This window comes from Sebastes fasciatus, chromosome 12 (genome assembly GCF_043250625.1).
Source record: "Sebastes fasciatus isolate fSebFas1 chromosome 12, fSebFas1.pri, whole genome shotgun sequence".
Lineage (NCBI taxonomy): Eukaryota > Metazoa > Chordata > Actinopteri > Perciformes > Sebastidae > Sebastes > Sebastes fasciatus.
The window spans coordinates 17,077,414-17,105,392 of NC_133806.1; the positions used below are offsets into that span (position 1 = coordinate 17,077,414).

The 27,979-nt window shown below is 39.5% G+C and overlaps 2 protein-coding genes across 6 annotated transcripts in view; one reads left to right on the top strand and one right to left on the bottom strand.

Moving 5' to 3' along the window:
• The window catches only part of adam22 (ADAM metallopeptidase domain 22), a 76,828-nt gene that overhangs the window by 6,958 nt on the left and 41,891 nt on the right, over positions 1 to 27,979 (bottom strand). For 2 of the 5 annotated variants that reach the window (XM_074653658.1, XM_074653659.1), the window contains exons 7-29: positions 20,971 to 21,037; positions 20,606 to 20,682; positions 19,908 to 19,982; positions 19,573 to 19,644; positions 17,340 to 17,506; positions 17,175 to 17,259; positions 16,670 to 16,760; positions 16,505 to 16,556; positions 11,536 to 11,635; positions 10,712 to 10,783; positions 10,270 to 10,362; positions 9,733 to 9,813; positions 9,553 to 9,603; positions 9,406 to 9,469; positions 9,160 to 9,265; positions 8,953 to 9,072; positions 8,660 to 8,828; positions 7,018 to 7,129; positions 6,150 to 6,240; positions 5,697 to 5,750; positions 4,410 to 4,610; positions 3,905 to 4,005; positions 3,502 to 3,568 (exon numbers count right to left, since the gene is read on the bottom strand). In XM_074653658.1, coding sequence (XP_074509759.1) covers positions 3,502 to 3,568; positions 3,905 to 4,005; positions 4,410 to 4,610; positions 5,697 to 5,750; positions 6,150 to 6,240; positions 7,018 to 7,129; positions 8,660 to 8,828; positions 8,953 to 9,072; positions 9,160 to 9,265; positions 9,406 to 9,469; positions 9,553 to 9,603; positions 9,733 to 9,813; positions 10,270 to 10,362; positions 10,712 to 10,783; positions 11,536 to 11,635; positions 16,505 to 16,556; positions 16,670 to 16,760; positions 17,175 to 17,259; positions 17,340 to 17,506; positions 19,573 to 19,644; positions 19,908 to 19,982; positions 20,606 to 20,682; positions 20,971 to 21,037 — 2,168 coding nt within the window. Of the gene's footprint in view, positions 1 to 1,694; positions 1,782 to 3,501; positions 3,569 to 3,904; positions 4,006 to 4,409; positions 4,611 to 5,696; positions 5,751 to 6,149; positions 6,241 to 7,017; positions 7,130 to 8,659; positions 8,829 to 8,952; positions 9,073 to 9,159; positions 9,266 to 9,405; positions 9,470 to 9,552; positions 9,604 to 9,732; positions 9,814 to 10,269; positions 10,363 to 10,711; positions 10,784 to 11,535; positions 11,636 to 16,504; positions 16,557 to 16,669; positions 16,761 to 17,174; positions 17,260 to 17,339; positions 17,507 to 19,572; positions 19,645 to 19,907; positions 19,983 to 20,605; positions 20,683 to 20,970; positions 21,038 to 27,979 lie in introns of all 5 variants that reach the window. The other 3 variants (XM_074653660.1, XM_074653661.1, XM_074653662.1) reach the window with 2 other exon arrangements.
• cldn12 (claudin 12) lies at positions 22,333 to 26,878 on the top strand. The gene is made up of 3 exons (XM_074653673.1): positions 22,333 to 22,519; positions 24,448 to 24,709; positions 24,800 to 26,878. Exons 2-3 carry the CDS (start codon positions 24,491 to 24,493, stop codon positions 25,646 to 25,648), a joined length of 1,068 nt encoding a protein of 355 aa, XP_074509774.1. The 5' UTR covers positions 22,333 to 22,519; positions 24,448 to 24,490; the 3' UTR covers positions 25,649 to 26,878.

Genomic DNA, 27,979 nt, shown 5'->3' on the forward strand with positions numbered 1-27,979 from the left:
GTGCTCTGGCTATCCTTTTCCAAGAAATAAAGCTTTTTTTAGTCAGTGGTTCTAATGTAACTTCTTTGATGAACCCTTAACTCTTAGGGTCAAAATTACAATTTGTCTAATACTTTGGTTTATGACCAATAACTTAAAAACTAATGATGTCAGCCTCAGCTGTATTTAGTGCTAATGAGGAAATGTTTGTATGCAAATGTGTTAAACTAAGATGTTAAACATTATACCTGCTTAAAGGGACTGTTTGTAACTTCTTACACGTATAAATCACTGCGGGTCGGTGTCCCATGCGCGCTCGTGTGTGGCTACGCTGTTCAGACAAGACTCCAACACAACCTGCACGGAAGCACCAAAACTGCAAAGTTGTATCTATTGAAGCCCGTCTTGCAAAACTGTGTTGGCCGTGTTGTTATATATCCCAAAATCACAATTTGCCTCAGTCTCATCTTTACAACACAAAATGTCCTCTATCTTCAGTTCCTTTTTTCAAATAAGAAAACTCAACAAATATATATATTATAATGCCGTTATTCTACGAGGATCAAACCCTCTTGTAGCCGGTGCCATTAGCTATAACATTTTAAGCTTGCTGATTGGCTGTTTTCTTAACGCAGTAGTCTTGTAAAGGGATTTCTACCCAGTCTTGTACGGTACCTGTGACTTATTTTGATTAATTAAAGACTTTTTCTTTAAGCAGCTGCTACTTTCTTGTAGAGACAATTTAATCGGGAGCACTTTGTGCCGATTTAAGTGCTGGAAAAATTTAGTTATGTAACATCATCCGTGAGAAAAATTAGTCTTTAGATTTACTTTTGGAACCAGGGCTCCCTGATGTAACCCTCCACACGTCTCCACTCCTTTGGACTGTTTCATCCTTCAGTAGATGTAATAACAGGGGGGGGACACAGTGAAGGTCTATAGATTACAGTGCTGATTGACTGTTTGGTGACGTTTATCTTGTAGAAGTGAAGAAACAGTCGGTGCGTTGACATGGGACTGGCGCTCTACAGAGCCCATGAGCTTCCTTGTTGTTGCCAAGGAAACCTTGTGGCTTGTGATCATCTCTAGACTTTGGATCAGAGTGGTGGCCTACAGTTTGTCACAGCAGCACAGTGATGATGTCAGCGCGGCGCCCAAAATGTTTGGCTCGGCGATGACATCACACCGATGCGAAGGCACGTGAGGTCACCGGGAGCGAGGCAGGGCCGACACACAGACACTTACTGACAGAACAACACGCAACATACATGCAGAGGCAACAAGAGACTGAGGGAGAGAAGCAAAGAAGGGAATAAGGAGAAATTAGGAATAACATGACTGTATTATAGTTGTCACACTAGCGCAGGCAGTAAGAGCCAGAATGATTTGCCGAAAATAAAAGTCAGCAAAGTAAAGTGCAGCTGATCAAAAACAAAATGAATGTCTTCACTCAAACTAAAAGGAAGAATGACATAAAACAGGAGATATTATACAGTAAAGCAGAACAAATCTTTATCTTTTTTAATACTCAGCAGCAACCCCTTTTAGGAACTCCAAGTCACAACATGCCAGCTGTCCATTTCTCTGAGATTTTACTTTTAAACGTCCAGATTTGAGCTAATTGTTACTTTCCTTGACCAAGCCACAAATCAAACCAAAAGTGAGGGGGTTTTTAGACAAGCGTGTGGGGTACGGGACATGGTCTGAGGTAATACCTAAGGCAAGGTTCTTCAGTGTTTCTATTCACATCTTCTACCCATTTAGTTACATCATAAAACTCTTTGAAGCGAGGGGTTAAATACCTGTGGGAGGGGGAAGGGGGTGATGGACACAACACAAGGAGGGGGAGAAGAGAGAAAAGGAAGGAAGGAAAAGAAAAAGGACAGAAAATCTCCAGAAATAAGCAAGTGTGGGGGAGGGGAGGAGAGAGGAAGAGGAAATATTTTAGGAAAGCAGAGCAGAGCAAAGATATCCTGAACAAACACCAAGATGCAATTGAGAAAATGGTGAGAAGATGGCGGACAGACCTGTGTGTGGTTTCAGATGAAAACGGCACCACGGAAATCACAAACAGCTGTGTTGTGTGTTACAGGCTCAGTTGCATATTGGTTACATGTCACATCATTCCAAGCAGTTAGCAGTCAGTCTCATGCTTGCAATTAGAACAGGTTGCACTGCAGACAATTTTAATGCCAAGACCTTCAAACAAACCGACCGACACGCCGGGCTGGGAGGCAGCCAGTGCACACTGTTCATTCACAGTCAACAGGCATAGACAGTATGCAAATACTTTACTGGTTCACAAGAGTACGAGGTGAGTTTAAAAGATTTAGAGGTGTATTATTACAGCCTCACGAGCCAGACAAGAGCAGCGAGTTCACACTGCAAAGAGACAACGTGATCTCACTGTCTTGTTACTAGAATAGCTCGCAAGGCTCATACTCTTTATACCTCTCTCTATCTCTGATACTACATTTGAGGAGAGCATTTTTTCCAGGGCTACGCTACACCTTTAACAGATAAGGACAGTAATATTCTTTATTTTCTTATTGTCAACAAATCTAATAAAAAAAATTTAAAAAAACAATAAATTGATCCTGCTGCTGTAACGGTACAATTTCCCACTGGGATTAATAAAGTTATCTATCTATCTATCTATCTATCCATCTATCTATCTATCTAACTAAAACGTACCGTTAATGTAGCCAAAGCCTGATATCAGTTATTCCTCTGTGCCATAGACCTTCATTGTCATTCAAACACCATCAAAAACACATCAATGAGCTGCAACGTTACACTGAGTGAACACAGGCACCGTACAGTAGTTTATTCCCGTCAGAGCTACAGAACACGTATTAATCCAAGAGTGAAAATAGTTCCGAACCAATACACTACTGTATTTGCTCCTGTTTGGGGAACATTCGCTGGAAACTACAGAGCCCAGCTGTTTTTCAGATTATTTTGCCTTTTGTTTTTCTTATTTATTTTTTTTAAGTTGCAGTGTTTAAGATCTGGCGACATCTAGCGGTGAGGTTGCATATTGCAACCGACTGAAATTTATCCCGTGTGCCAAGCGTGTAGGAGAACTACAGTGGCAGAAGCGAAAACACGAATGGCCCTCTTTAGAGCCAGCCGTATGTGGCTATAAACGGCTCATTCTAGTGCCTTGTGCACACTACACAACTTTAGTTTTACTCTCAGTTTTACTGAGAACTTTACTGTATGTGTTGCATTTCAAACACGGAGCAAAGTTGTTGTTGCATCTAGGGTGTTGGATGTTTGCATGATTAAACATAATTGTAAGTAAGTGTTCAGAACCTGACTAAACATTGTTTGTTTTGGTCTTTTCATGGGATTTGTTGACATAAAAAGTATAAGTATAAAGCATAAAGCCAGCTGTATCTTTTAAAAGAACCTGTTAATGTCTAGTTTCCACTAGAGCTTCTCCTTATCTTCACATCCCATGTTATTTACAATGTTCATAGACCGCACAACAGGACCGACTTGGCAGAAGGAACTTACTCTGTGGAGTTGGAGCGAGCACGAAACTTCTTTCCTTTCAGTTTCTTACGATTTCCGCTCAGATTTCCTGGAGAAAAACAGAACATGAACACACACTTTAAAACCAAGCATTTACAATGACATGCAAAGTATTTCTTGGGGGCGATGTTTTAATGTAAGAGAGAACATGTATGAGTAGGACTGTGATGTGTTTGTTTCCCTAAAAAAAATTCAGGAAAAAGGCAGCACTCCAGTGGTAAAAATTAGTAGATAAAATTCACTATAATGATCAAGACATTTCCCTGTATTTGTTTTGGGGAAACAAAAACAAACGCAGTCCTTCTTTTGAGGCACCTACGTAAAATTCAGTGCAGCAGAAGCACGAATGTTTCCTACTATGTATGCAAGGGGATTTGTGCATTACCTTGCCACGAGTTGCTCCTCGGTCGCCCGTTTTCACAGATGTCAGAGATGTGTTTGGCATCTGGGATTCTCTCGCTCCATGAGTGGGATAGTCCATTAGATCTATACACACACACATGCAGCATGGACAAAATATTATCAGTACATCGTCCTTCCAAGCCGCAACAAATCACCAAGCTCTGTTCTGCTTCTGTTGCATTAGCAGAGACGAGGGAAAGGCTGAATATGAAGACGCCATCGCAGCAGATTATGAACCGTGAAACGATATCATGGCAGCCGAATGTGACATGATATGAGAAATGTAGAAGTGAGTGAATCAGCAAAATGTCCATAACTTTGAAAACATTGTGATTCAACTCCAAAAACGTTCGCCGAAAATGACACATAATGAAAGCCATGATAGTAACAAAACATGATATGAACACATCAGTGATTTAGAGAATTCAACACACACACACACACACCCAATTGCCAGCGAATGAATCTGTGATGATGAGATGGCACACCTGAAGCCAAACACTGAGATGTTCTGAGAAATGGATGGGAAGGATGGAGTGAAGGACAAGGTGCAAATCTGCAGGTGCGACAGGCAGGCTGACCTCTTCTTGGAGCTGCAGCCGGAGTTTGTGCTGACGCCCGGAGGCATGTCACTGTAAAATGAGTCTGCATCCCCAGGCTTTGTGACATAGTCACCTGGGGGCATTTGCCTGGAAATACAGAAGAATGCTTTTAGATACAAAATCACAGTAATTACAGGAATAATCCCCTGTCAGATATTCTTACTAAGTTGTTTATCATAAATCCATGTTAGTTACTTTGAGCTGTATTTTACTTTATTTTTAATGAAACCTCTTCAACCTGTTGTGTCCTTCTACAGCTTTCCATTTTCCAGAAAGACTTTCCAAAAACAGCAACATATCTTGTAGCTGCGTTGCATCATATCTATTGAACCTCATATCAGTGAAACCATTATTACAGTTTAACAGCAATGCCAATGGTATAATTACGACTTTCTCAGTGCTGGCAAGTAATTATGTACATTTACTGAAGTAGTGTAATTAAGTAAAAATTTGGGGTTCTTTATGCAACTTTATTCTTTTACTCCATGACATTTCAGAGGGAAATATTGTACTTTTTACTCCACTACATTTATGTGACAGCTATCGTTACTAGTTACCTTTCAGTTTAAGATTTTGCGTACAGAACATACAGTAGGATCAGCCTCTAAAATGTGATGATTTGATAAAGACTAAGCTGCCCCACGATAAATAAAAAATTAACTCCACTCTCGACCAACTGCAACGGTAAAATGCTGCTTAAACATTAATGCATTTGCAATAATAATTTAATAATGTAACACTCTGAGTGGGACTGTTTTGCATAATGCATACTTTCACTTTTGATACGTGAAGTCTATTTTGATGATAATACTTGTGTACTTTTACTTAAGTAAAATTGTAACAGAGTAAATGTGGTATTGATACTTTACTTGAGTAAAGAATTTGAGTACTTCTTCCACCGCTGTCTTTTTGCAAGATGAGGATATTTTCCTTATACAGCTGATTTGTAATGTAGATTTTGCACTGAGTTTAGTCTAATTTACGAAAAAGGTCTGTTGCAATCAAATAATTTATATATATATAACCATCAGATTTCGTTTTATGCAAAAATAAAAAAAACACTGTGTGTTACAAAAAACGTTATTTACAGGACACTAACTCTCAAAACATGTAAATGTCATGTAAAATCAACTGATATGCAGCACATTGAAAATAGAGTTAAAGTGAGCAAACCGGCAGAATCTTCGGTGAACTTCAGACTCAACATAGCGTCTCTGCTTGTAGCTCCTGTGAAGACAAGTATGAGTATCCTCAGTCCAACAGTAATATAACTTTTGTTACATGTATTACATAATATAAAGTAGTGATTCCCAACCTTGTTTACTTGTGACCCCTCAAAACAAAGCAATATCTACTGTAATTTATTAAAGTTTAAATTCTAATATACTACTTTTTTCTTGCTTTGTTTGAGTGATATTTAGAAGCCCTTAACATGTAAGATTATTGTGCAAAAGACAAACACAACTGTGCGTAGCAGAAAGATTTTTTTCCTTTCCTATCCTGTTAATCATCTCACAAGACACGACCACTCACATTTCTCCCGGCGACCCCTACTGGTTGCACCGACCACCGGGTTGGGAACCCCTGATATAAAACATGACACATGCAGGCTGCAGGGACACTCACTTGTAACACCAGGCTGTAGCAGCCAGTATGAGGGCGAGGACGAGGATGGAGCCTGTGATGGCCCCGATGATGATGTTGGTACTGGTGATACCTGAGACAGAGGGAGAGAAGAGAGTAGGGGGGGGCGAATGTGTGTTAATTGAATGTGTGTCTCTTGTTTCCTGAATCATGTGGGACACAAGGGGATACACAAACCACAAAACACTGCAGCAGAACACAAAACACAGTACATTTAGCAGGAAAAGTGTTAAAGGAGAACCACGAGGGACAAAACTGAGAACAACCAAACTGCTGTCACCCCTCAGCACTACCTCTCTGAGGGGATGTGCAGTAGGTTCCCATTCAGGATAGCATTGCAAACTGCTTGTTTTTTAACTCAATAATGGTAGGAATTAGCCGACCGAGGTGAAGCTGGATGTGGGGTGAGAGAGGAAGAGGACCAGGAAATGACATCAAAGACAGGACAAATACAATGAAAAGGAACTCAAATCTGACCTCAAGTCACTCCGTCAAAGACATCAGCCTGTCGACAAAGAATGAGTGTGAAAATAATGACAAACAAAAAGAATGACATGCATGGTTCAGTGAATACAAATGCAGCTGGTTTTAATGAGCAGACATGAAACCCCACACAGAAGCTAAAACAACAAAAAGCAAAGAAAAGCTTCAACGTAATATTTGTGAATGGGAATCGGTGGGAGGGAGTTTAAAATAAGAACTGAAAGAGATGAAGTTGGGTGGAAAGAGTTGAGCGGTAAGAGGTCAGAGGAGATCGGATGGAGAGGAAGGAGTAAAAGGTGCAGAACATGTGAGATGAAGAGAGGTATGGAGAGAGGCAACAAATAGTGAGAGCGTTAACTTCTCTCACCTGAAACTGAGGCAGTGGGTCCGACCACGAGATAACTGAGTGGAGACGTGGAGTTACAGTCTTCTCCTGCCCAGCCCAGGAAACATACACACTTCAGCTCACTACTGCACACCTACAGCAAAAAAAAGAGAAAACTATTTTTGGCACTGTCGCATAACTGTGAGGTCTCAGATTTTTATTTTAATTTGATCAGAAACTTGGACACTGAACCCTTGCAGTACATGTTATGCTGAATAGCAAAGATTAACCCAATATCAGTCGTGGAAAGACTGATTGTGATTCAGATATTTTTTTAATTTAACTGTTAACATCCTAAATTTTATGCTGACACCTAAAAATAATCAGAAATAGACACACAATATCAGAGAAATTAACTTTGCGATTCAAATTATTTAATTATTACTTAATGTAAAAGAAAAAGTGCCACACTTTCTGTCGATAAATAATGCTCAATATATTACTCAAGAGACCTCCTGTAGTTTGAGGTTTTAGGGAATAATGCTGATGTTTTAAATTGTATATCCTATATATTTAATAAGTAACATTAACTTGACATGTTGCATGATGTATTTTGTCTTTTCTACTTGTGTGTATTGTATATCTGTATATTGTTACCTGCCAAGGGACAAAGGATGCAAATGTGTATTCTTGCTAACTCCTGCATGTTTACATCCTGTATTTTATACTGATGTTCATTAACGTGCTCTGTCCCTATCAAGTAAACAAACAAATACATTTCTCAGTCAAGCGAATTAGACCTTACATCATGTCCTTGGCTGAACAAATTATTGTTTCTCAACTTTATGGTCAGGACCTCTTGTCGGACAGTTTGATACGCATACTTCTTTGACAGATATATCTCCACTCTTAAACCGTTTCATTCAGTTTATCACTCCGCTTTAAGACTTATTACCGGTGACCGTTATTGTATGAAAAGGTTGGATGGGCCTCTCTAACAGTAAGACGTGATAGGCATTGGTTTCTGTTTAATTATAAAGCCTTTAATGGTAACTTGCAGTCATACATCACGTCCTTATTAAATTGGTCCTATAGTCATTATTTGACTCGTTCAAGTGATCGGCTAACACTTGAAGTCTCGCGTGCAAACACAAAATTTGTGGAAACTGCTTTTTGTGTTTGTGCTGCACAAACTTGGAACATTTTACATCACACATTATAGTCCGGTTTAGACCTGCTCTATATGAAAAGCCTCTCAAGACAACTTCTGTTATGATTTGATGATATAAAAATAGATTGAAATTGACATTAAAACGTAACACAATTGTACCAAAAGGTCAATTTAAAACCATGACAACAAACTTCTCCGCTCTTGAATGTTTGTAACTGTGTTCTGTTGACTGGTTGTTTGTTTTCTCCTTAATTGTATTTATTCTATTTTAATTGCGCTCTCGACATCATTGAAAATGAAGGTATGCCCTCAATGATTCTTCGAGATTTAAATAAAGGTTAAATGAATGAATATGTTTGTCATAAAATTACATTAAAGAACCAGTCGGAGCATCTTGATACTCCGGATAATAAAGTATATTTGACTTATATTCACACTCTGGGGCTTTAGCTGAATGGTTGCACACTGGTATGTTGATATGTGTGTGTTCACTGTGTGTGTGTGTGTGTGTACCCCGTGTCCGGAGCAGACGGTCTTGTCGGTGGTCCCGGGGCATGTGCTGAAGTTGAACTGTTGGATGGGGAGACATTTGTGATTGAAACAGATGTGGTCCGCCCCGCAGGCCGTCCCATCCTCGACGTATCCCAGGTCAGTGTCTCCATCGATCATCACGTGAGCACCGCTGAACAACAAACATGCGTCACTCAAGCAGCATTAACATGAGAGAGACTGTGTCAAACTTTTTTTAGGCTGTTGATTTGGGCTTTTGAGTATTTTATGATGTGTTCTTCCTCAGTGATGTGTACCTGCAGTCAAGAGAAGCACTGTGCCGGGCTACTGAGAAGGAGGTCAACCCTCCGTGCAGCTCTCCAAGTCGCGGGGCAGGTGAGATGTTTGAGCACAGCAGGTACCCACAATGAACATCCCTGAAACACAAAAATACAACCAAACATCATGGAGAGTAAAAATAAGATGAACAGCACAGGGATCAGTCACAGAAAGGACTCGCTCACTGTTTGTTACACTGGATCCAGGTGTTCTTGTCCTTCCCACAGTTGCCTTTCTCCGTCCCTTCGATGTTTAACTTCTCGTAACAGAACTTGTCGGCCGCTGTTGCCTCTGAGGGAGACGCAACACGATGAATATTAACATCTGCAGCTCAAGTTATCTCTACCACAGGTGTTATGATAGACATGCATGTGGGCATTTGCAGATTTGTAAATACAAATTTGATTTGCACACAGGAATATTCCACTTACTCTCTCCCCAAATGTACTTGCACTGTCTGTCTTTGGTTTTGCACTTTCCATTGAAGCAGCGACCCTGTAGAGAGAAATATAGTGTCAAAAAACGTCACCTCTGCAGAGGTTAAGACTTATTAAATGTGAAATAACTTAATATCTCACCTGGTCTTTTTCACACGAGTAGCCATCCATCTTGTGCACATTTGGTGGACACTGCAAAAAAAACACAGAAAACCTCAGTTACTGTGACTTCCAGCATGAGCGTGCGTATCCTGTGATATTCTGAATATTACATTTGTAGCTCCGGTTGCAGAGAACTGTGTGAGGGAAGCTCAGGCTCACCTGGCTGGAGTTGCCTGTGCAGTTTTCTGGGATGTCGCAGTCGTTCACTGCATCTCTGCACACAACTCCCATGAATTCCATCTGTAGCAGCGTGCGATAAAGATCAGATGGACACTGAGTGTTTGTAATTATAGGCTTTGTGTCAGAGGAGCAGGGGCTTCATCAGGAATTAGCAACCCTCTGCACAGTTGGTGGCTCCAGGCACCGTCTCTCTTTCCTCTTGACATCCCAAACTACCATCAGTCAGTATGACAAGCCTGTGTACCCATCCACAACTTAACTATATTCATTTTGAGGTATTTCATAGTGTTAAAAGGTTGTCATAACAATCTCACTAGTAGTCCGGTGAAAGGAAAGATGAAAGAGGACATTTTTGGTTTAGTATGTATGTTCAAGAAACATAGCTGCAACTTATTGTCACTTGTTCCGGTTGGCCTCAGATTTTACAGCAGCATCTCTACTGTAATTGTGAGAATGTTTTCTTTGTTAGCTCTTACAAAAACCAGATGAAAGGTGTAGCTGTGTCCCTTTGTGTACCTGGCAGCTCTTGCAGCAGAGTCCGTTGCTACACTTGGAGCCTTGGGTCAGGGTGCATTTGTCACAGCAGGCCTCCCCCTCTCTGGCACACTCCTAAAAGACAAACAGAAACTGCTCTCAGTTGTCTTCCTTTGATTAGATGCAAGTTGTTTTTTTGTAACGCATTATACAATATTTCAGCAGCATAATCTATTTAAACAGCGGTCTCTCGGGACAAACTATAATTGCACAATAACTGTTATCGCTGTGAATTGCAGCGCCTTGATTTCGCCGATGACATACTTCATTACTTTAAATTACCTCTTATTAGTCTGACACAGCAGGTGGTTTTGTTGTCGGGTAATAAGCCCACCACTTCTTTTGACCTTGGATTATTATCAAGTTAACCCTTTAGGGTAGTACATCTCCTTATTAGCATCCAGTCATCTACTGTACTACTTACCACAGGGCTGCCACAGTCACACTCCTCTCCTGGCTCCACGAAGCCATTTCCACACTCCGGAGGGTCCAACAGCTGAGGGGGAACAGGGCAGAATTAATATTCAAACTACTAAGAAAACACATGAATGTATATGAGCATGGATGGATTACTAAACGGAGCGACTGGGCACAGGCCCAGGGACCCAACAGGTTAGGGGGCCCCTGGGCCTGTGCCCAGTCGCCCCCTGCAAAATGACCAAAAAGAGATGTAAAATGACTAGAAAGAGATACAAAATGACCAAAAATAGATGCAAAATGTCTACGAAAAGATGCAAAATGACCAAAAAGAGATTTAAAACGACTAGAAAGAGATGCAAAACAACTACAAAGAGATGCAAGACAATCAAAAAGAGACAGAAAACGACTAGAAAGCGATACAAAGCGACCAAAGAGAGATGTAAAACAACCAAAAATAGACGCTTAACGTCTACAAAGAGATGCAAAATGACCAAAAAGAGATGCAAAACGAACAAATAGAGACGTAAAATGACTAGAAAGAGATACAAAATGACCAAAAATAGATGCAAAATGTCAACGAAGAGATGCAAAATGACCAAAAAGAGATGTAAAACGACTAGAAAGAGATGCAAAACAACTACAAAGAGATGCAAGACAATCAAAAATAAATGCAAAATGACTACAAAGAGATGCAGAATGACCAAAAATATGTCTTTTTGAATCTGTGGCTCTAAAGTGGGGGTCCTTTACATGTCTATGCCCAGGGGCCCATTGTCTCATAATCCGTCCATGTGCATGAGTATGCATATATATGTGAGTGTGTAGTACCTTAAGAGGTTTGTTGAACAGACAGGCTCCTCCACCGCTGTTTAGGAAGTTATGGAACTCCTCCACGTTGCAGTCGGAGAACCTCTTAGGCAGGTAGAAACTGTTCAACACAACCGCAGCATATTACGCCCGTTACCGTGGATACAGTACAGACAGCATCTTCAGAGTATATTGGGAGAGACGGGGGCTTGTTCCCAAAAACACATTACAGGACAAAACACTGGAAGAAATATAGATTTAAACGTTTTTACCCACACAAGTTGACTTTCCATACCTCACATTTAATTCCAGTGCAACAGACAATGTCATAGCAGGTTTGTTATATTTAATAAAGTTTGTATTTCTTACACCGTACCATGAATATTTCAGGTTTTGCCACAGGTTTACCATACTCACAGTTCAGAGGAGATCCTTACTACAACATGGAGGTAGATATACAGTAGAGCTAAGATTGGGAGGATCATATGGAGATGCAGTACGTGTAGCATGTAAATGGATTCTAAGAAGCATTTATGAATTTTTCCTTCAAAAGAACTTGAATATTTTGGATGAATGGTTATTGCATTATCGTGTAATACTAAAATGATCACAGAAGCTCATCAGCTCTTAAATGCTCTGTGAGATTGATTCGATTCACTTATATTAAAGTAAAAATATAAAAATCCAGTTTCATGATACTTTCACCTGAAGCCAAAACAACATTTTGAAGTATTTGAGCAAATCTATTACAATCAAATGTCCTGTGTTCATTCTGATGCTTTTAATGACATCGACCCAAACCTGAGCAGCACTTAAATATCATCTCCTGCTGCTCCATCAGTCACTTAATGCTGATTACGCTGCTGGCACATGTTTAATTCAAGAGCCTCTGGTAGTGCGGCTCATCAGGAGACAATGCAATAACAGCACAGACTCAGCGAGAGGTCGTCATTGTTTGATATGAAGCGTGGCTGAATGAAACCCCCTTCAGGAGCCAGTAATGGTGCTTTGATGATGGGTGAAGCACACTACAATATTTCAGGTAGATTTCATAAGTTAATCAGGTATAAAGTTGTCTCAACTATCACAGAAATTTGCATCCTTGATTTGCGTCAGCGCTTAATCTCGTCAAAATCTTGCAGTGTTTATCCCCTTTTTAACAGTAATAATGGGTGAAATGAAGATGAAACATGCTTGAATGATTCACCAGGAGAAGTACAATCGTTGCCATGTGGACTAATATTATTATTCAGCCTGTCAGCAGACATAACCCCATAATTTATTATATCTTCAACTGTGTAATACTGATTTAACTGTAGAGTAATTTTGTGCAATAATAAAACTGTGCAATACTCTGAAATTAATACTGCATTTATTTAAACTGTACATTTAAATATAATATTATATTCTTCTAAATTTGTACTATTCTTGCATTTTTACACACTCAATAATAGATCCCATTTTTCAGCATTATTATTATTTACACATTTGTTATATATTGTAGTATACATACTTCTTACTTATATTTTTCCATATTTATTGTTGTTGTATTATAGTATAATGCACATATTTTTGCATACTTTTTTCTTATAATTTCTCTATGTTTATCTATATTTCTAATTTAGACTGGGAGCAACTATTACGTAACCCAATTTCCCCCCACAGGGTATCAATAAAGTATTTCTGATTCTGATAAATTCTTTTCATTTCACATCACATAAGATCATGGGATAAAAATATGTATTACAAGAGATTAAAACACAGATACTACTGCATTATTTGCCTGTAGTATGTATTCATTAAGAACATGAAGTACCTCATGCATTCGGAAAAATAATTCCCTCAATCATTTCTTTGTTTCCCTGTCAGTCCATCACCCCCTAGTGGCTGTAGGAGGCATGGTAGTGTCTGAACCACAATCATTCACTTGTCTGTATGTCCTTTTTACAGTATATTTCAGACTATTTTAATTAATTAGATTAGAAAATATAAAATGTTCCAATGTTACACCCTTTATATATATACATATACATATTTTGTCCTAGTTTGTTCATGGCAAAATCAATTATCTCATGAGAAGTAAACAGAAAAGAAATATACTTGAAAAATAATATATAGAAAACAATTCTGAATCCGACCGTAATGCACGTTCAAACAATATGTGATTACATATATATGAACAGACGAATCGACTCTCACACACACACACACAAACACACACAGCAGCTAAACCCTGTGAGAAAGGTGAGAACAGTTAGTAGTAGTAGTCAGGTTAGGTCGATCAGACATGCAGGTGCTGAGGGATAAAAGGAAACGTCTGTCAATGGACATGACTGAGGTTGCTCATTGAATACAAGCGTCTGAAATACCATTGACTTTATTTTAGAGAATACAGATCTGGGCCAGGTCCGTTTACAGGTGACGGGCTCATAAAAGCGCAGAGTCACCTGTCCTCTGTCATGTGACCCCATGACATCATAGCAGGTTTATTATGATAACTCAATAGAGCAGAACCTGGACGGGGAGTGTTAAGGGAGTGCACTGACGTTATAGGGAAATGAGGTAGTCAAATATTGGCCTAAGATGAGAATGACATTGCAGACTGTATCAATCGGTTAGAGATGGATAAAAACAACTGATGGAATAGTCACTTTCAAAGGGCGGGAGGGAGAAGGAGCCTATCAATAATTAGAATAATCAAATTAAGACAATTTTCTTGGCTGATCAGCCGGTGACATCCAAAAACTGAAGAATACACATGATGTACATGTGAAATTGTACAAACTGATTATGAAAAATACAGTTAGTGTGGAATAAAAGGACATCAAACTGTATTTGTTCATATCATTTGAATAAAAAAGAGAAGCCGGGGCTACAGCAGCCGTAGTGCTGTTGGATGAGATGGGAAAGGTTGTGATGACTGACAACCCCTCCGAGGCAGCCAGTTGGTTCAAAACAGCACAGGCAACGTTCTAGCCAAGCGTCTGCTCACCTGCTGTCCCATTCGGGATAGAGGGGGAACGCGAGAAGTATTTAAGAAGAGGGGTATATATATATATATATGTATATATAAACACACACATACACACGCATCGCAGAGGCTTTTACAGACACAACACACAGTCACATCCTCACAGAAGGCCTGTACAGTATAAACACTGCAGATGTACACAAACACATTTTAAAACATGATTTCTGCATGAAACACAAAACATACACTGACTGATTTATCACCTGTTTTTCTAATCTTAGCAAGCAACAGATTATATAACACATTACTGCTGAAAGAAGATCAATGAAGTTATATAAACAAGCCATATGGAAAATGTACATAGGCTGACACCTAGTGGTGAATTATCAAATTACAATAACACTTCAGTGGATGGAAATATTGATAACAGCATATTTACACTGATAAATAGATTAATGTTTTGATGAAATTTTAGAGACCCATATTATTTGTCTAACATACACTTGCTGCTGATGTGATATGTGAGTGATGTATTCCTCTACTGTGTGAAACGTTGTATTATGTGTCTTGTTAATCGAGCGTGTTTAGTGCAGTGTCACTGTGCGTATGTTTTGCTAAAGAACTGAAGATAAAAATTATCTTTAAGCTACTCTGGTACAATACATCAAATGGTAACATTTATGATTAATATTGTACATGGTCCCTTACATATAAAACAAACCTGCTGCAAACAAAAATTTGGGGTATTCCATTTATAAAGAACATCATATGTAATTAGTTGCTTTCAGATATACAGGAGAATAGACGCTAGTTCAAATTATAAAGAAAAATTGTCCAAAATCAATCTGAGTTTTGATGGGACCGTAAACTTTTAACTACATTTACGATAGATTTCATTAATAACTCTTTGGTGACAATACCCATCCATTTAAAATAGATAATAAATTCTTGAGCAAACAAATATGCACTCATTTGTTCAGTTAAAGGTTAGCGTTGGTATTTTCAACCTGGACCCTATTTTCCCATGTTTTTGTGTCTAAGTGACTAATGGGGACAACAATTTTTGAGGGATAACGCTGTAACCGGCAGTCGTGAAAAGAGCTGCGAGGGCAAGTAAGCAGCGTCAATGTAACATTACGTTCACTAAAAGAGCTTGTTTTTGCCACTGACAGGCTCAGATTATTATAAATCTGACAACATTATGGAAAGGACCCTGCAGAGAGATAAAATGTTTTTCTTTCCTTTCGCCTGATCCGGTCTGTTTGTTATTGTGTCCGCTGAAGGAGAAGTCTGATTGTGAAATCTGAATATCCGTATACTCTGGCTCAAACAAATATGGGCGGCCATCAAATTCAAAGACCTCGTCCACGTTGTCGGAATCATCTAAATATTCAGCCATGACATTGAAAATCTTTTAGATAACACTAAGCTATACGTTTTCGGCTGGCACGGATGTATTCCATTCCATGTATCCCGTTGTCTTCCAGCAACAAGTCACCTCGTCAGATTTCAGAACGAGACTTCTCCTTGAGCGAGACTCTTTCCATAATGTCAGACACTGATAATAACAATCAGTGTCATGGCAAAAACAAGCACTTTTAGTGGACGTAAATGACGGTACCAGCTTGCCCTGATAGGATTACATTGCAGCCCGTGATCAGCTGTTGTCTACAGCACTCTGGCTCAATATTGGACCAATTTCAGATATTGTTGTCCCTATTAGTCAGTTAAAAACATGGGCGAATAGGGTCCAGGTTGAAAAATACTGTTCTTTTAAGTGCGATGTTAGCATTAAAGCTAATGTTCAGCGTTGTATCCAACTCTGATGTTGTGATTAAAATGTGTTGGGAAAACTCTGACAACATCGATGAAAAAGAGTAACAACTGCTAACTGACTCAAAACACAAATTCATCCAAATGGACAGATTTGATACAAAAAAATTGGTTTCATCACGTCTGTCTCTGTTGTGGCTTTAAGTTTATGAATCGATGAGGAAATGTTTTTTAAAAATAACTTACCCAACATCATCCATGATACAGCCCGACCAACGATCTTCACATTTGCATTCGCCTGGAAAAAAAAAGCACATTGGTATGTTGCCATCTCATCGAAAAGGAGGCTTAAAAATGAATGTGTGTTGGAAAAGTAAGAAATAAAGGATTCATTAAGGTTTAACCGTGTACCATTTAGGATCCTCTTCTTGTCAGAGAAGATGCCAATGTTCTGTCCAAGAGACTGAGCGAGGGTTATGGCCATCTCATCTGTTTTCCCATACTGATGAAGAGACAGACAGACAGAGAGAGAGAGAGGAGAAAGAGAGAGGGAGAGGAGAAACAGCAGGAGACAGAAAATAAACAGAATATCAGATCTGGAAAAATAGATGGCAATGGCATCCCCCTCAACGTAAAAAAATCATTGGATTAATTCATTATGTGGAATAACAGAAACTAAATGACTATAAATTGAAAGTACAGTATATAACAGGAATAAATGCACAGTATTGACATGTAGAAAATGTATATATGCCTCTCTTAATAACACAAAAGAGAGCAGATTGCTGGAGGTGCTCAGTGCAGAGATTAGGATTCACTGACAACATGACTGTACTCCATGTTATCTACATCCTCTATCTAATGAAAAGTGAACTGAAATTTGGAGTAAATCTGTAATTTGTGTTTGGAGACTCACCTCATTGACTCCCCCTCCTTTAGTCAGGGAGCAAACTCCTCCCATATAGGAAGCTCCTCCCCAGCTGCTATGGAAACGGTTCCCTCTGATAAGAAAAGAAAGTTGTGTGTTTACTAAAACGATGCTGAGCGCTCAAAAAAAATCCTTTTAAATGCTCTGACTTACGAGAAGAGGTGAACGGAGTCGCATTTCTCCTTGATGAAGTCCTTTCGATACTTCATGAACTCCTTCAGCGTCACCATGGGGTCGTCGTCGATGTTGAACTTGTTGTCGGCTGACCACGTTTCCATGGCAACCAGCACTATGCGAGTATTGAGCTGTTCCTTGAAAATCTGTGAAAATTAAAAAGTAGATTTAATATCAGTAATTTATCTTTTGAGAGTCATAAAACTGAAAGTGCCAAAATATAATATATGATATAGCCTGATTGATATTAAAACTGACGGACACGCTTCATATTCATCAACATCTCCAGCGGTGTGTTGTAACAGCAGTAGTTAAACAGTCAGTGTGATCAGTCTGAGCTCGCCACCAGACAGCAGCACGTTACGGGCAGCCAGACAGAGTCAATAAGGGTAACAGTCTGAAGGGCATACTGTAGAGGGAGCAAACAGGCAAATAATAATGTTTGCTTTCATAAGATGGAAATCAATTAGGGTACGGGGCCAGACAAACACTGGAGAAGAGGACAAGAGCAAAGCCTCTTTGTTTAAGATGAATGCCAGTAGTCTCAAAGCTGACAGAGCAGAGAGGAAGTGGGCATAAGCATGGTTCAATCCCAATCCGGCCCCTACAGCCTCACCCTAACAGCTCCACGTCAGTTTGAGCACATTAAAGCAGCAGTTGGTGGAAATGGAGCAAATATGATTAAAAACATTTTTTTTTTTTTAAATGGTCACTATATCTTGACAGTAGTGCATGAGACAGGTAATCTGAAAAAAAATTTGTCTCTGTGTCTCTGTGTCCTCCGGTGCTCCTAACGGCATCTGCAAGATTTCACAGACCGGAAGAAATCAACCAATCAGAGCCGAGCTGGAGCCTGCCGTCTCTGAGCAGCTGTCAATCACTCGCAAACTCCGATCAAACGGTCAAACTAGGCAGCGCTGATCAAATATGAATCAATATTCTGTTACTGTGATGCCTATTTCTCTCCTTAAATGTTTTCAGAAACATCTTGTAGTGTACTGTTTAGCTGTAAAATGAGAAGGTTTGTGACCCGGCAGCCATGTTGAGATCAGTTGAGGAAATACCAAGTACCGCCCACCAGCCGGAGAAAACTTTCTCATTTTACAGCTAAACAGTACACTACAAGATGTTTCTGAAAACATTTAAAGGCCAGAAATAGTCATTACAGTAACAGAATGTTGATTCATATTTGATCAGCGCTGCCTAGTTTGACCGTTTGATCGGAGTTTGCGAGTGATTTACATCTGCTTTCGTTGAATGAGCAGCCAATAGGAGCGCTCTCTCTCTGAAATGACCTGAGTGGCCAAAGTCTCCCACTACGTGCTAGATGTTTTAAAGCCTGAAAACAGAGCAATGAGGAGATGCAAAGTCTAGTTATCTGTCAGAGCACTTGAATTACAACATGCTGAAAGGTTATTATGGAGTTTCTGCCCAATGATGCCAAAAATATTCTGCCTACTGCAGGTTTAATAGACTGTACTCTCTAATTTATAGAGACTAAACATTCCTCCATGAGCAAGCAGCGTGAGGGCGGCAAGAAAAAATTGCCCTTTAACAGGAAGAAACTTCAAGCAGAATCAGGCTCTGGGTGGGCGGCCACCTGCCACGACCGGTTGTTTCTGTATATTTATACCCACTGTAACTTAAGAGTAATTGCTGTAATATTTTTCATATCTTCGTGTAACTTATAAGTAATTGCTGTAATTTGTATCATATCCGATGCTGCTATGAATGTAGTCTCAGTGTTGCGGTGCTGGCTGTGGCAGCGTGGCGTACACTGGGGAAAAAAAGGGAACTATACTCGCACATGGAAATCAATGTGTACGTCCCAAATAGAGTCTGCTTCATATGATCCCCTTCAAGGACACGACAAAAAGCATGACCTTTCCCCAGCTTCACCATCCTATCCGCTTACAGACATGACCCTGTGGCAGGTCAGATTTCAGTAGCACAGCAAACAGATGTGGCTACAAATAATGAAACTTTGAAATGTCTGCCTCAGTACTGCTGGGATGCCACTGCTGTTTCAGTCCTCTGAAAACTCATGACTGGCTGGTTAATGGCTGCACGCAGCATATTATGGGCCAGGAGAGGTTTTAAATGTAGAGAGTGAGGTTGTTTAAATGAGAAATCAGTGCAACGTACGCTCAGCTCCAATACCTGGGAGTGCTTGTGGCAAGCTTTCCAAGCAGAGGATCAATACATTTCTTACCATGTCAGCCATATTGACCACTGACTTAGCATAGTTATTCGTGTGCCCAACGGAAAGCCGATGCTTCTTGTACTGAGGAGACACAGAGAGGAAACAAATAAACGGGGGATTCATAATCCGGAACAAATTCATTTTAAGCCATTTAAATGTGTAAAAGGAGCCAGTGTCTGCAGACAGATTCGCTCCAAATATCACCTTTATTGTGTATAAAACATTTCAGTCCTAGTGGATTTTATCCAGGCCCATGCATAAAATTGACTGTTGTATGCACAATAAATGTAGTATTCTGAGTTATATAATTAATCATAATTGTACACCCTACCATATCTACTTACCATTAAATGGTCATTCATCACCATCAACTCAATGTATTTGGTCTCATCCTCTACACTGTGTGTCACATGTGGAGCCTGAGGAGAAACAACACAGTTTTCTATCATAAAAACAGACAGACAGACACCCGTTTCTCAGCTTTCCTCAGTCATGACCTTTCAATTTCAGAACAGCACACACAGTAAACACAAAGATCAACTCATGTCTCATGCGTCACCAAGAAAAGAAAAGAAAAGAAACGACAAATCAATAAAGATGAACTTTGCAAAGCTGATCCAGGTTTGTCTTTTTTTTCTCAAATTCCAAATAAAGATGAGAGCAGCTCTGAGGGCTGAGAGACCGACAGCTGCAGACATCTGACTGTGTCTGAGAAGAGACGAGGAAGCAGCCGCTACTCACGAGGTAAATATTTCATGAAGAAGAAGAAGAGAGGGGTGAAGAGCTGTTGTGTGGGAGGACAGTGAGGAAACAGCGCTCTCTCTTTAGGTTTATGAATTTACATAAAACATACGGGTGGGAAAACGGAGTAATAATCAGGTTTGGACAAACAACATCCAGAGCATAATTATCTCTCTATCTCACACTCACACACAAACATACTCATGTGCACATCCTAAAAATGAAGTCACGATGAGTCCATTAGCATCCATCTGCTAATGATGGTGATTTCCTAACAAATATGCCTGCAGAGGAGTCACACCTGTCTCTTTTTTCTCCTGTGAATGACCTTTGACCCGGGAAAAGGAGGGCTGGGAAAAGGCGGCTCTGGAACATCACCTAGAAAACAAAAACATCCAATAAATAAAAGGGTATTTCACTGTTTTTTTTTATCAATATTAGGGTGAATTAAGGGTGATTTGGACAGTTTTTGAATTTCCGTCTTGTGTAAGCTTTCTTGCCATAAATAAAAACAAATGCCCAATGCATGATTTTCAAAGTTTTTATTTTCACTCATCAGGTGAGAAAATAAACCTGGTATAGTAATACTGTCCCCTTCACCCTTAATTCACCCTAATTTGATTAAATTCCTCCTCATTGTTCTTCATACTTCAGTCATCATCTTACCATTGAGGAGATCATTAAGTCCCTCATGTACTGCAGATTTATATATCATGTGAATGCGGACATCTCCCTGAAAGACACAAAAAGCAGAATTTCATCAGTGAGACAGATCAAAGCCAAATGTCTGATATGCAGACGGGGGTCAAGCAGCTGCAGTGTTCAAGACTGCCTGAGGCAAAATGTCTGAAAATTATACTATATGTCCATGCTGCTTGTTTGAGTCTCTCTGATCTGTATTGAAGACATGTATGTTGATTGAGTGGGCTGTCATTTTTTGCCAATATTGCACCAACACACACACAAAGCTATATTTACATCTGTCAAACTCAGGGTAGACAAATAATTGGACAGAAACACATATCATATGGTTGCTATAAAAACAATCATTAAAGAGGAATATTGGTCGATCTCTAAATATTTTTCATCTATTTTTGGATAATTGGATATTTTCATATATCGTCTTGAGCTATTTTGTACTTCTTCATTTTACTCCTTGACTTTTTCTTGCGTACCGGAGCTTCTCACAAGCTGGTAGCCTACTCTTTTCTGCCCTCTCCATATCAGGTTCTCTAGAAAATTCATAATGACGATTCATAACGCACCATATAAGCCATATGAACATAATAACTATGTGGAGAGCATCTGGACAAGCTGACGCACGGCACGGGGGAGGGATGGTGAGAACGAGGGTTCGTCATAACTGTTTTCATGTGTGAACAAATATAGTTAATTAAACATTATTTAAAAGTTTTCTGAATCTGCTCTTTGAGGGCAAACATTTCCAGAAGAGTTAAAGGTTCAGACAGAGGTTGTGATATGTGTAAATAATAAAATAACCTAGTATTAATAATGCTCCAAAATTATGTAAAATTCCAAAGTTTTAAGGAAAAAACAATCAAATTTTCTTGGGGAAGAAATATATATATATATATATGTACACATATATATATATACTGTATACATATATATATACTGTATACACATATATATATATATATATATATATATATATATATATATGATCATTAAAAGATGTTGCAGTCTCTTCAAGCCTCCGATCCTCAGACAGTGATCTCCAGATCTGAAGGGCCCCTAAATGCTCACCTTTTGTTTTGAAGCAGGATATAATATAAACAGTGTTGGAAATAATTTTTTTGTCAATCTGCTACTGTGCCCCTCCAAAGATTAACATTTTTTTTTTGGGCTGGTGAGTGAAGCACCTATGGGATTGTCACAATCTAATTTCGTTGTACTACACAATGACAATAAAACACTTGAATCTTGAATCTTGAATCTTGAATCTTGAACTCTGTGATGTTAATGCTCTGCACCATGGATGCTCTGCACGCATGCGCAGTCTACCTGTGAGGCTGCACAGAGGGCAGAAACACCCTCTGGTGTTTAGAGACCACATCCTGTTGACTGTCTACTGTCTACTGTAACTTCAGTCAGTGAAGAGGCTGCTTTACTCTGGATCAACTGTGTAAAGGAGGACCAGGCTGAAATGATCCCGCCTGCGATCTAAACACGACCTGACTGCTGTAAACATCAGGTACTGTAGTCTGTTTGATGAGCTTCAACAGGGAGGAGCAACAGGTCGCTGTGATGCTAACTGGTTAGCTCTCAGCTAGCGGGCTAACTTAACGAATAAACGTGCGCTTTAAATGCTCAGTCAGGACATTCATCTCCTCTTAACTATCTCATATGTGACGGTAAACTATAGCTAACAATGCTGTTGATATGTGTAACTATGAATGAGATGTGTGTGTTTCCTGTTAGTTATAAGTGATCGAGCTAAAAGAGCTAACTTATAACGTTGTTATGAGTTAGCCATAAGCTAGCTGGTGAAACCACCCAGACAGGCGTCATTCAGCAGGCTGCTGCTGCTGCTGCTGCTGCTGTTGCTGTTGCTGCTGCTGCTGTTGTTGTTGCTGCTGCTGCTGCTGTTGTTGTTGCTGCTGCTGCTGCTGCTAATAGCTTCATAATAACCTGTTAGTACTCCGTTATGGTGTGTCTGTTAATCACAAAATTGTATTTTAATATAATATCAGGTGTCAGGTGTATAATTATGGTCTTAGATGTATTATCAGACAGTTTTATTGGGATGATGCATCATCATCATCATCATCATCATCATCATCATCATCATCATCATCATCATCCACCTCTAGTTTAGTCACCTGTTACTATGATACCTGCAGTAAACAAAATAAACAAATAACAATGTGATTTACATGTGTAAATCAAGAAGAAAACATCCAATTAAATAACATCAGGCAACTAGAAATACAAAACATAAAACGGAATAAAACATGCAACAATAAACAAATTAAATATATATATATATATAAATAAATAAATATATATATATATAAATATATATATATATATATATATATTATAAATAATATATATATATTTACTGAACAATATATATATTATAAATAATATATATATTTACTGAACAATATATATATATATATATATATATTATAGATAATATATATATATTTACTGAACAATATATATATATATATATATATATATATATTATAAATAATATATATATATTTACTGAACAATATATATATATATATATATATATTATAAATAATATATATATATATTTACTGAACAATATATATATATATATATATATATATATATATATATATATATATATATATATTGGGAATTATTCTTTTGTCAATCTGCTACTGTGCCCCTCCAAAGATTACCATTTTTTGGCTGGTGAGTGAAGCAAATCTAGCAGCTATGCATTTTACCAACATTTGGCTGGTGCTAATTTCCAACCCAGATTATAAACAGTTTAGTTTGTATGGGACCAACAATTCATCAGAAGAGCTAGTAGCCAGCCCATGAAGTGTTTTAAAGTTTAAACATAATCAGTAAATCTTAAATCAACTCCATAACTGACCAATAACCTGTGGAGAGCAGCCAGAACAGGCGTGGGGGTGATCTGATCCCGTCTCTTTGAATTTGTTTAAAGCCGATACAGCTTTTGTGTCATCTGAAGGTATGAGATGGGTGTTTTTAATGCAAATATCTAGACATGATGGTATTAAAGCACATGGGAGTTTCTCAATATAAAGTTTCCACACAGCCATGGTCAGTCACTGTTGCATCATGCTGTCACATAAAGCATCTAATTCAATTGCCCATTGTTTAGCTGTACAGTCTGTGTAATGCACTGCAGTATAGACACTCTTGCCCTGCAGCCTCAGCCCCCAAGTCATTCTCACTTTGTTTGCTAATGAAATGAGAGCATTGTTTCTCGGGGACAGCAGATATTGGGTCAACTACGCTGTGGTGAGTAGAAATACAGGGGGGTTGCCCATAGCTAGGTCAGTCCGTGGCACAGTTAGCTTACTTCAATAGTAATGGGGCCATTTGGAGAAGCTTTCCACTGCGCTGACCAGCCACGTCTTTCTGTCTGACTTCCTCTCTCTATCTTTTCAGACAGGAACTCTCCTCGTGGCCCTCACTTCCTGCCAGCACCGCCATGTCGTGCCGGGACATCCACGCCACCAACGCTTTTGCCTTCCTCGTTGCCTTTGTGTGTGTGGCGGGGATTGCCGTGGCAGCTTTAATCCCACAGTGGCGTGTAACGAGACTCGTCACTTTCAATCGCAATGCCAAGAATATCAGCGTGTATGATGGGCTGTGGGCTAAATGTGTGAAACAGGATGGCTATTCAGGATGTTACTACTATGATTCAGAGGTATTACTTTGAGAAATTTGCTCTCCTCTGCTTTTTCTCTTTTCTGTCCTAAACTGTCCTAACAGAAATCCTGTCTTCTCATGTTTCCAGTGGTACTCTAAAGTGGACCAGCTAGATCTGCGGCTCCTGCAGTTCTGTCTGCCTACAAGCCTGCTGTTTGGCTCTCTGGCCTTGCTGCTGTGCATGGCAGGAATGTGTAAGACTTGCTGCTGCTCAGACAAGCCTGAACCGGACATTAAGACCCTCAGATTCCTGGTCAACAATGCAGGCTGTCACCTGGTGGCGGGGACGTTCTTGTTGCTGGGCGGCGCTATCGCCATCGCACCCTCTGCGTGGTTCCTGTTCCGCACCAAGGAAATGAACATCAGATATGACAACATTTTCTCAGACGGCTTTGCTGTGTATGTATCTATAGGCTGCTCTGGAGGACTAATGCTGGCCGCCCTGCTGATGTTCATGTGGTACTGTATGTGCAAAAAGTTGCCTTCACCCTTCTGGTTGCCTCTGCCCTCGATGCCCACCTCGCTGTCCGCCCAGCCTCTCACAGCCAACGGATATCCTCCTTCCCCAGTTTATGGTCCTCAGCCCTTCCCACCACAGGCCTTTCCTCCCACAGTGATCGACGCCCAGCCTTATGTGACTTCCCAGGGCTACGCTCAAAGTGTGGGCGCCCCTGTACCACCACAGGTGTACATGGCTCAGATTTCTGCTCCAGATGGGTATGGTTCAGAGGTGGGAGGGAACCAGGCCTACAGCTACGCTCCCTCGCAGAACTACGCTCCGTCGCAAAGCTACGCTCCGTCGCAGAGCTACGCGCCCTCGCAGAGCTACGCACCATCTCAGGGCTACTCATCCAGCTACGCAGGCCAACGCTACTCCTCCCGCTCACGGATGTCTGCCATAGAGATCGACATCCCCGTGCTGACACAGGGCCAGTAAGAGAAGAGAGGCTGATATCGTCAGCACATTGAAGGCTTCTGTCCATTAACCTCCACAAAGTAGACCACTGATAAAGCTAACACAATATGATAGATGAAGTTTAATAACATGAGAGCTATTTGCAGCCACTAGAGTGATGCAGTCAGTCAGTCTAGGTCTGTAAATTGCTGATTATAGAAGATGAAACCCAGTCAAAAGAACCCTGAGGTTACTATATGAAGGATGACATTTTATTGAAAACAAAGATCACTAGTGGAAACAACACTGTATTCAGCTTAGTACTGTAAAAAGAGAAGAAAATTAACATTTCCAGCCACAAATACTGAAAGACACCTCAACCAACTAGCCTTTTTCACTGTTTTACCAGCAGAGAAGGACCACTTAACAATAGCTCCTAACTTGCTGAAGTGGCCAATGGACCAGCTTACTAGCTACAAGCAAATAGAAAGTAGCATTTGTGAATGAATATAAATTCCCACTCTTGATTTTAGACTAAAGAAGCCCCGATGATGGCTGCCAAAAAAGCGAGTTTCTGTTACATTTGTTTATGTTGGACACATTATATTCATACTCAAATGACTTATCCCATTTGCTGTCTTCTGTTATCACTACTGAACAAAACTTTAAATTATGTGGTTCTAGATGGACAACTACTAACTAACTCACCTGTTGATATCCTTGTTGTGTAACATAGAATTGTAAATGTCACATTGCCCTGTGAAGAGCAGCTGTTTTAATGCACTAATTATGTGAATACTGTGCCAGTGTACGTTGCCTTTGTTCACTTTGTTATAGCCTTGAGTATTTTCTAACATATTACTTAATCATTTCTTTTTCCGAAGTGTTAATGTCAAAAAACTGTGGCACTAAGAAATGTGTTAGCCGTGTCAAATGTAATGTATGCACATTTTGATCACTGTGTAGAATTACATTTTAATTATGAACTGTAATGTTAAAAACACTAACAGAAATGAGAAATGAGTGCTGTTCATTTCATCTGCACTCAACATGTCCACTGATGATTAAAACATTTGCCAACTTAGCTGGAAGTGTAACGTTGTCCTGCGGTGGTAGTACTTGTAATTCAGCCAATTTTACAGATTAAGTCTTGCCTTTGCATAATGAGCACTGATCAAAGTCTAATGCATTCATGTTATTCTACAACGTTGAGGTCAAATGTTTTTTCTACACTGTCATCTTTTTTTGTTTTTATTAAAACATAAATCACAATGTATGTGTGTGTGTTTATGTGCTGGGGTAACAACAACAAAGCAAAAATAGACACACCTTTATACTGAAAGAACTCATGTGAGTAATTTATCCATCCTCGCTCATCTGTCAAAAGACTAAGATGTGAAACAGCAACATTTCAGACTGAATTACAAACTGGAAAAGAGAGTCGGCTCATATCTACTCCGGTGATGATTTCAGCTGGTTGTCTCCACATTAACAGTTTAATTGATAAATTGTTAGCTTGTGAGTTTCTGGTTTCCCAGAAATGTATCTCCATAAAATGATATCCTTCCTTCTGTAATTTCGTCATGATGACTTGATTCATTGAGGGAAGTTGTTCATATACGTCGACCAGTGATGCTAAGGCTATGTTTACACTGCCTGGTACCCTTTTGGTTTGTTTTACATTTGCATTGTGCACTTTGCCTTTAGGTGACTAACAGTAAAAGTTCATTCATAAAGGTTGTATTTATGTTGTACAGGTGTTCATCTACTTTTCATAATGTCACGCAACTGAATGTTAGCAGCTTCATTACCAATTTATAATACATTCTGCGTAGGTTTATGGTAGGAGCTACATTTGTTGAGCTGTTCAGTCTAGTGAGCCAAATAGTTGAGCTGTTCAGAATCAGTATTTCTGATATTCAGACATTAAGGAGCTTGAAGTAGGGCTGTCAAAGTTAACGTGATAATAACGCATTAACGTTTTGAAAATAAACTCACTGACAGTTCAGTCGCCCTGAACTTTGTGCTCTGTGGGTAAATATTTAAGTTTTCACATCGGAGGCTCCAGAGAGAAACCAGAGCCAATTAAGAACAGTGAGCACTCAATTAAAATGAATCTTTTAGCGCTCTGGTGTATTGTCTTATCTTTGATATAGTCCTAGTGGATTAACAGCCACCGGCCTAAACTGCTGCTGCCATAATTGAAGCCAACTCCTGCTTTGATGTGACACTTTCATATTGACTGACAATTTAGTGGCTGATGATTAATAAGACCATATGACATAGCTGCTTTTGCATTAATTGTAGCAGCGGTTACTCCTGAATTAACTGTTGTAATAATAATTTCCTTGACCGGTTGTCTTCTTTGTTCCC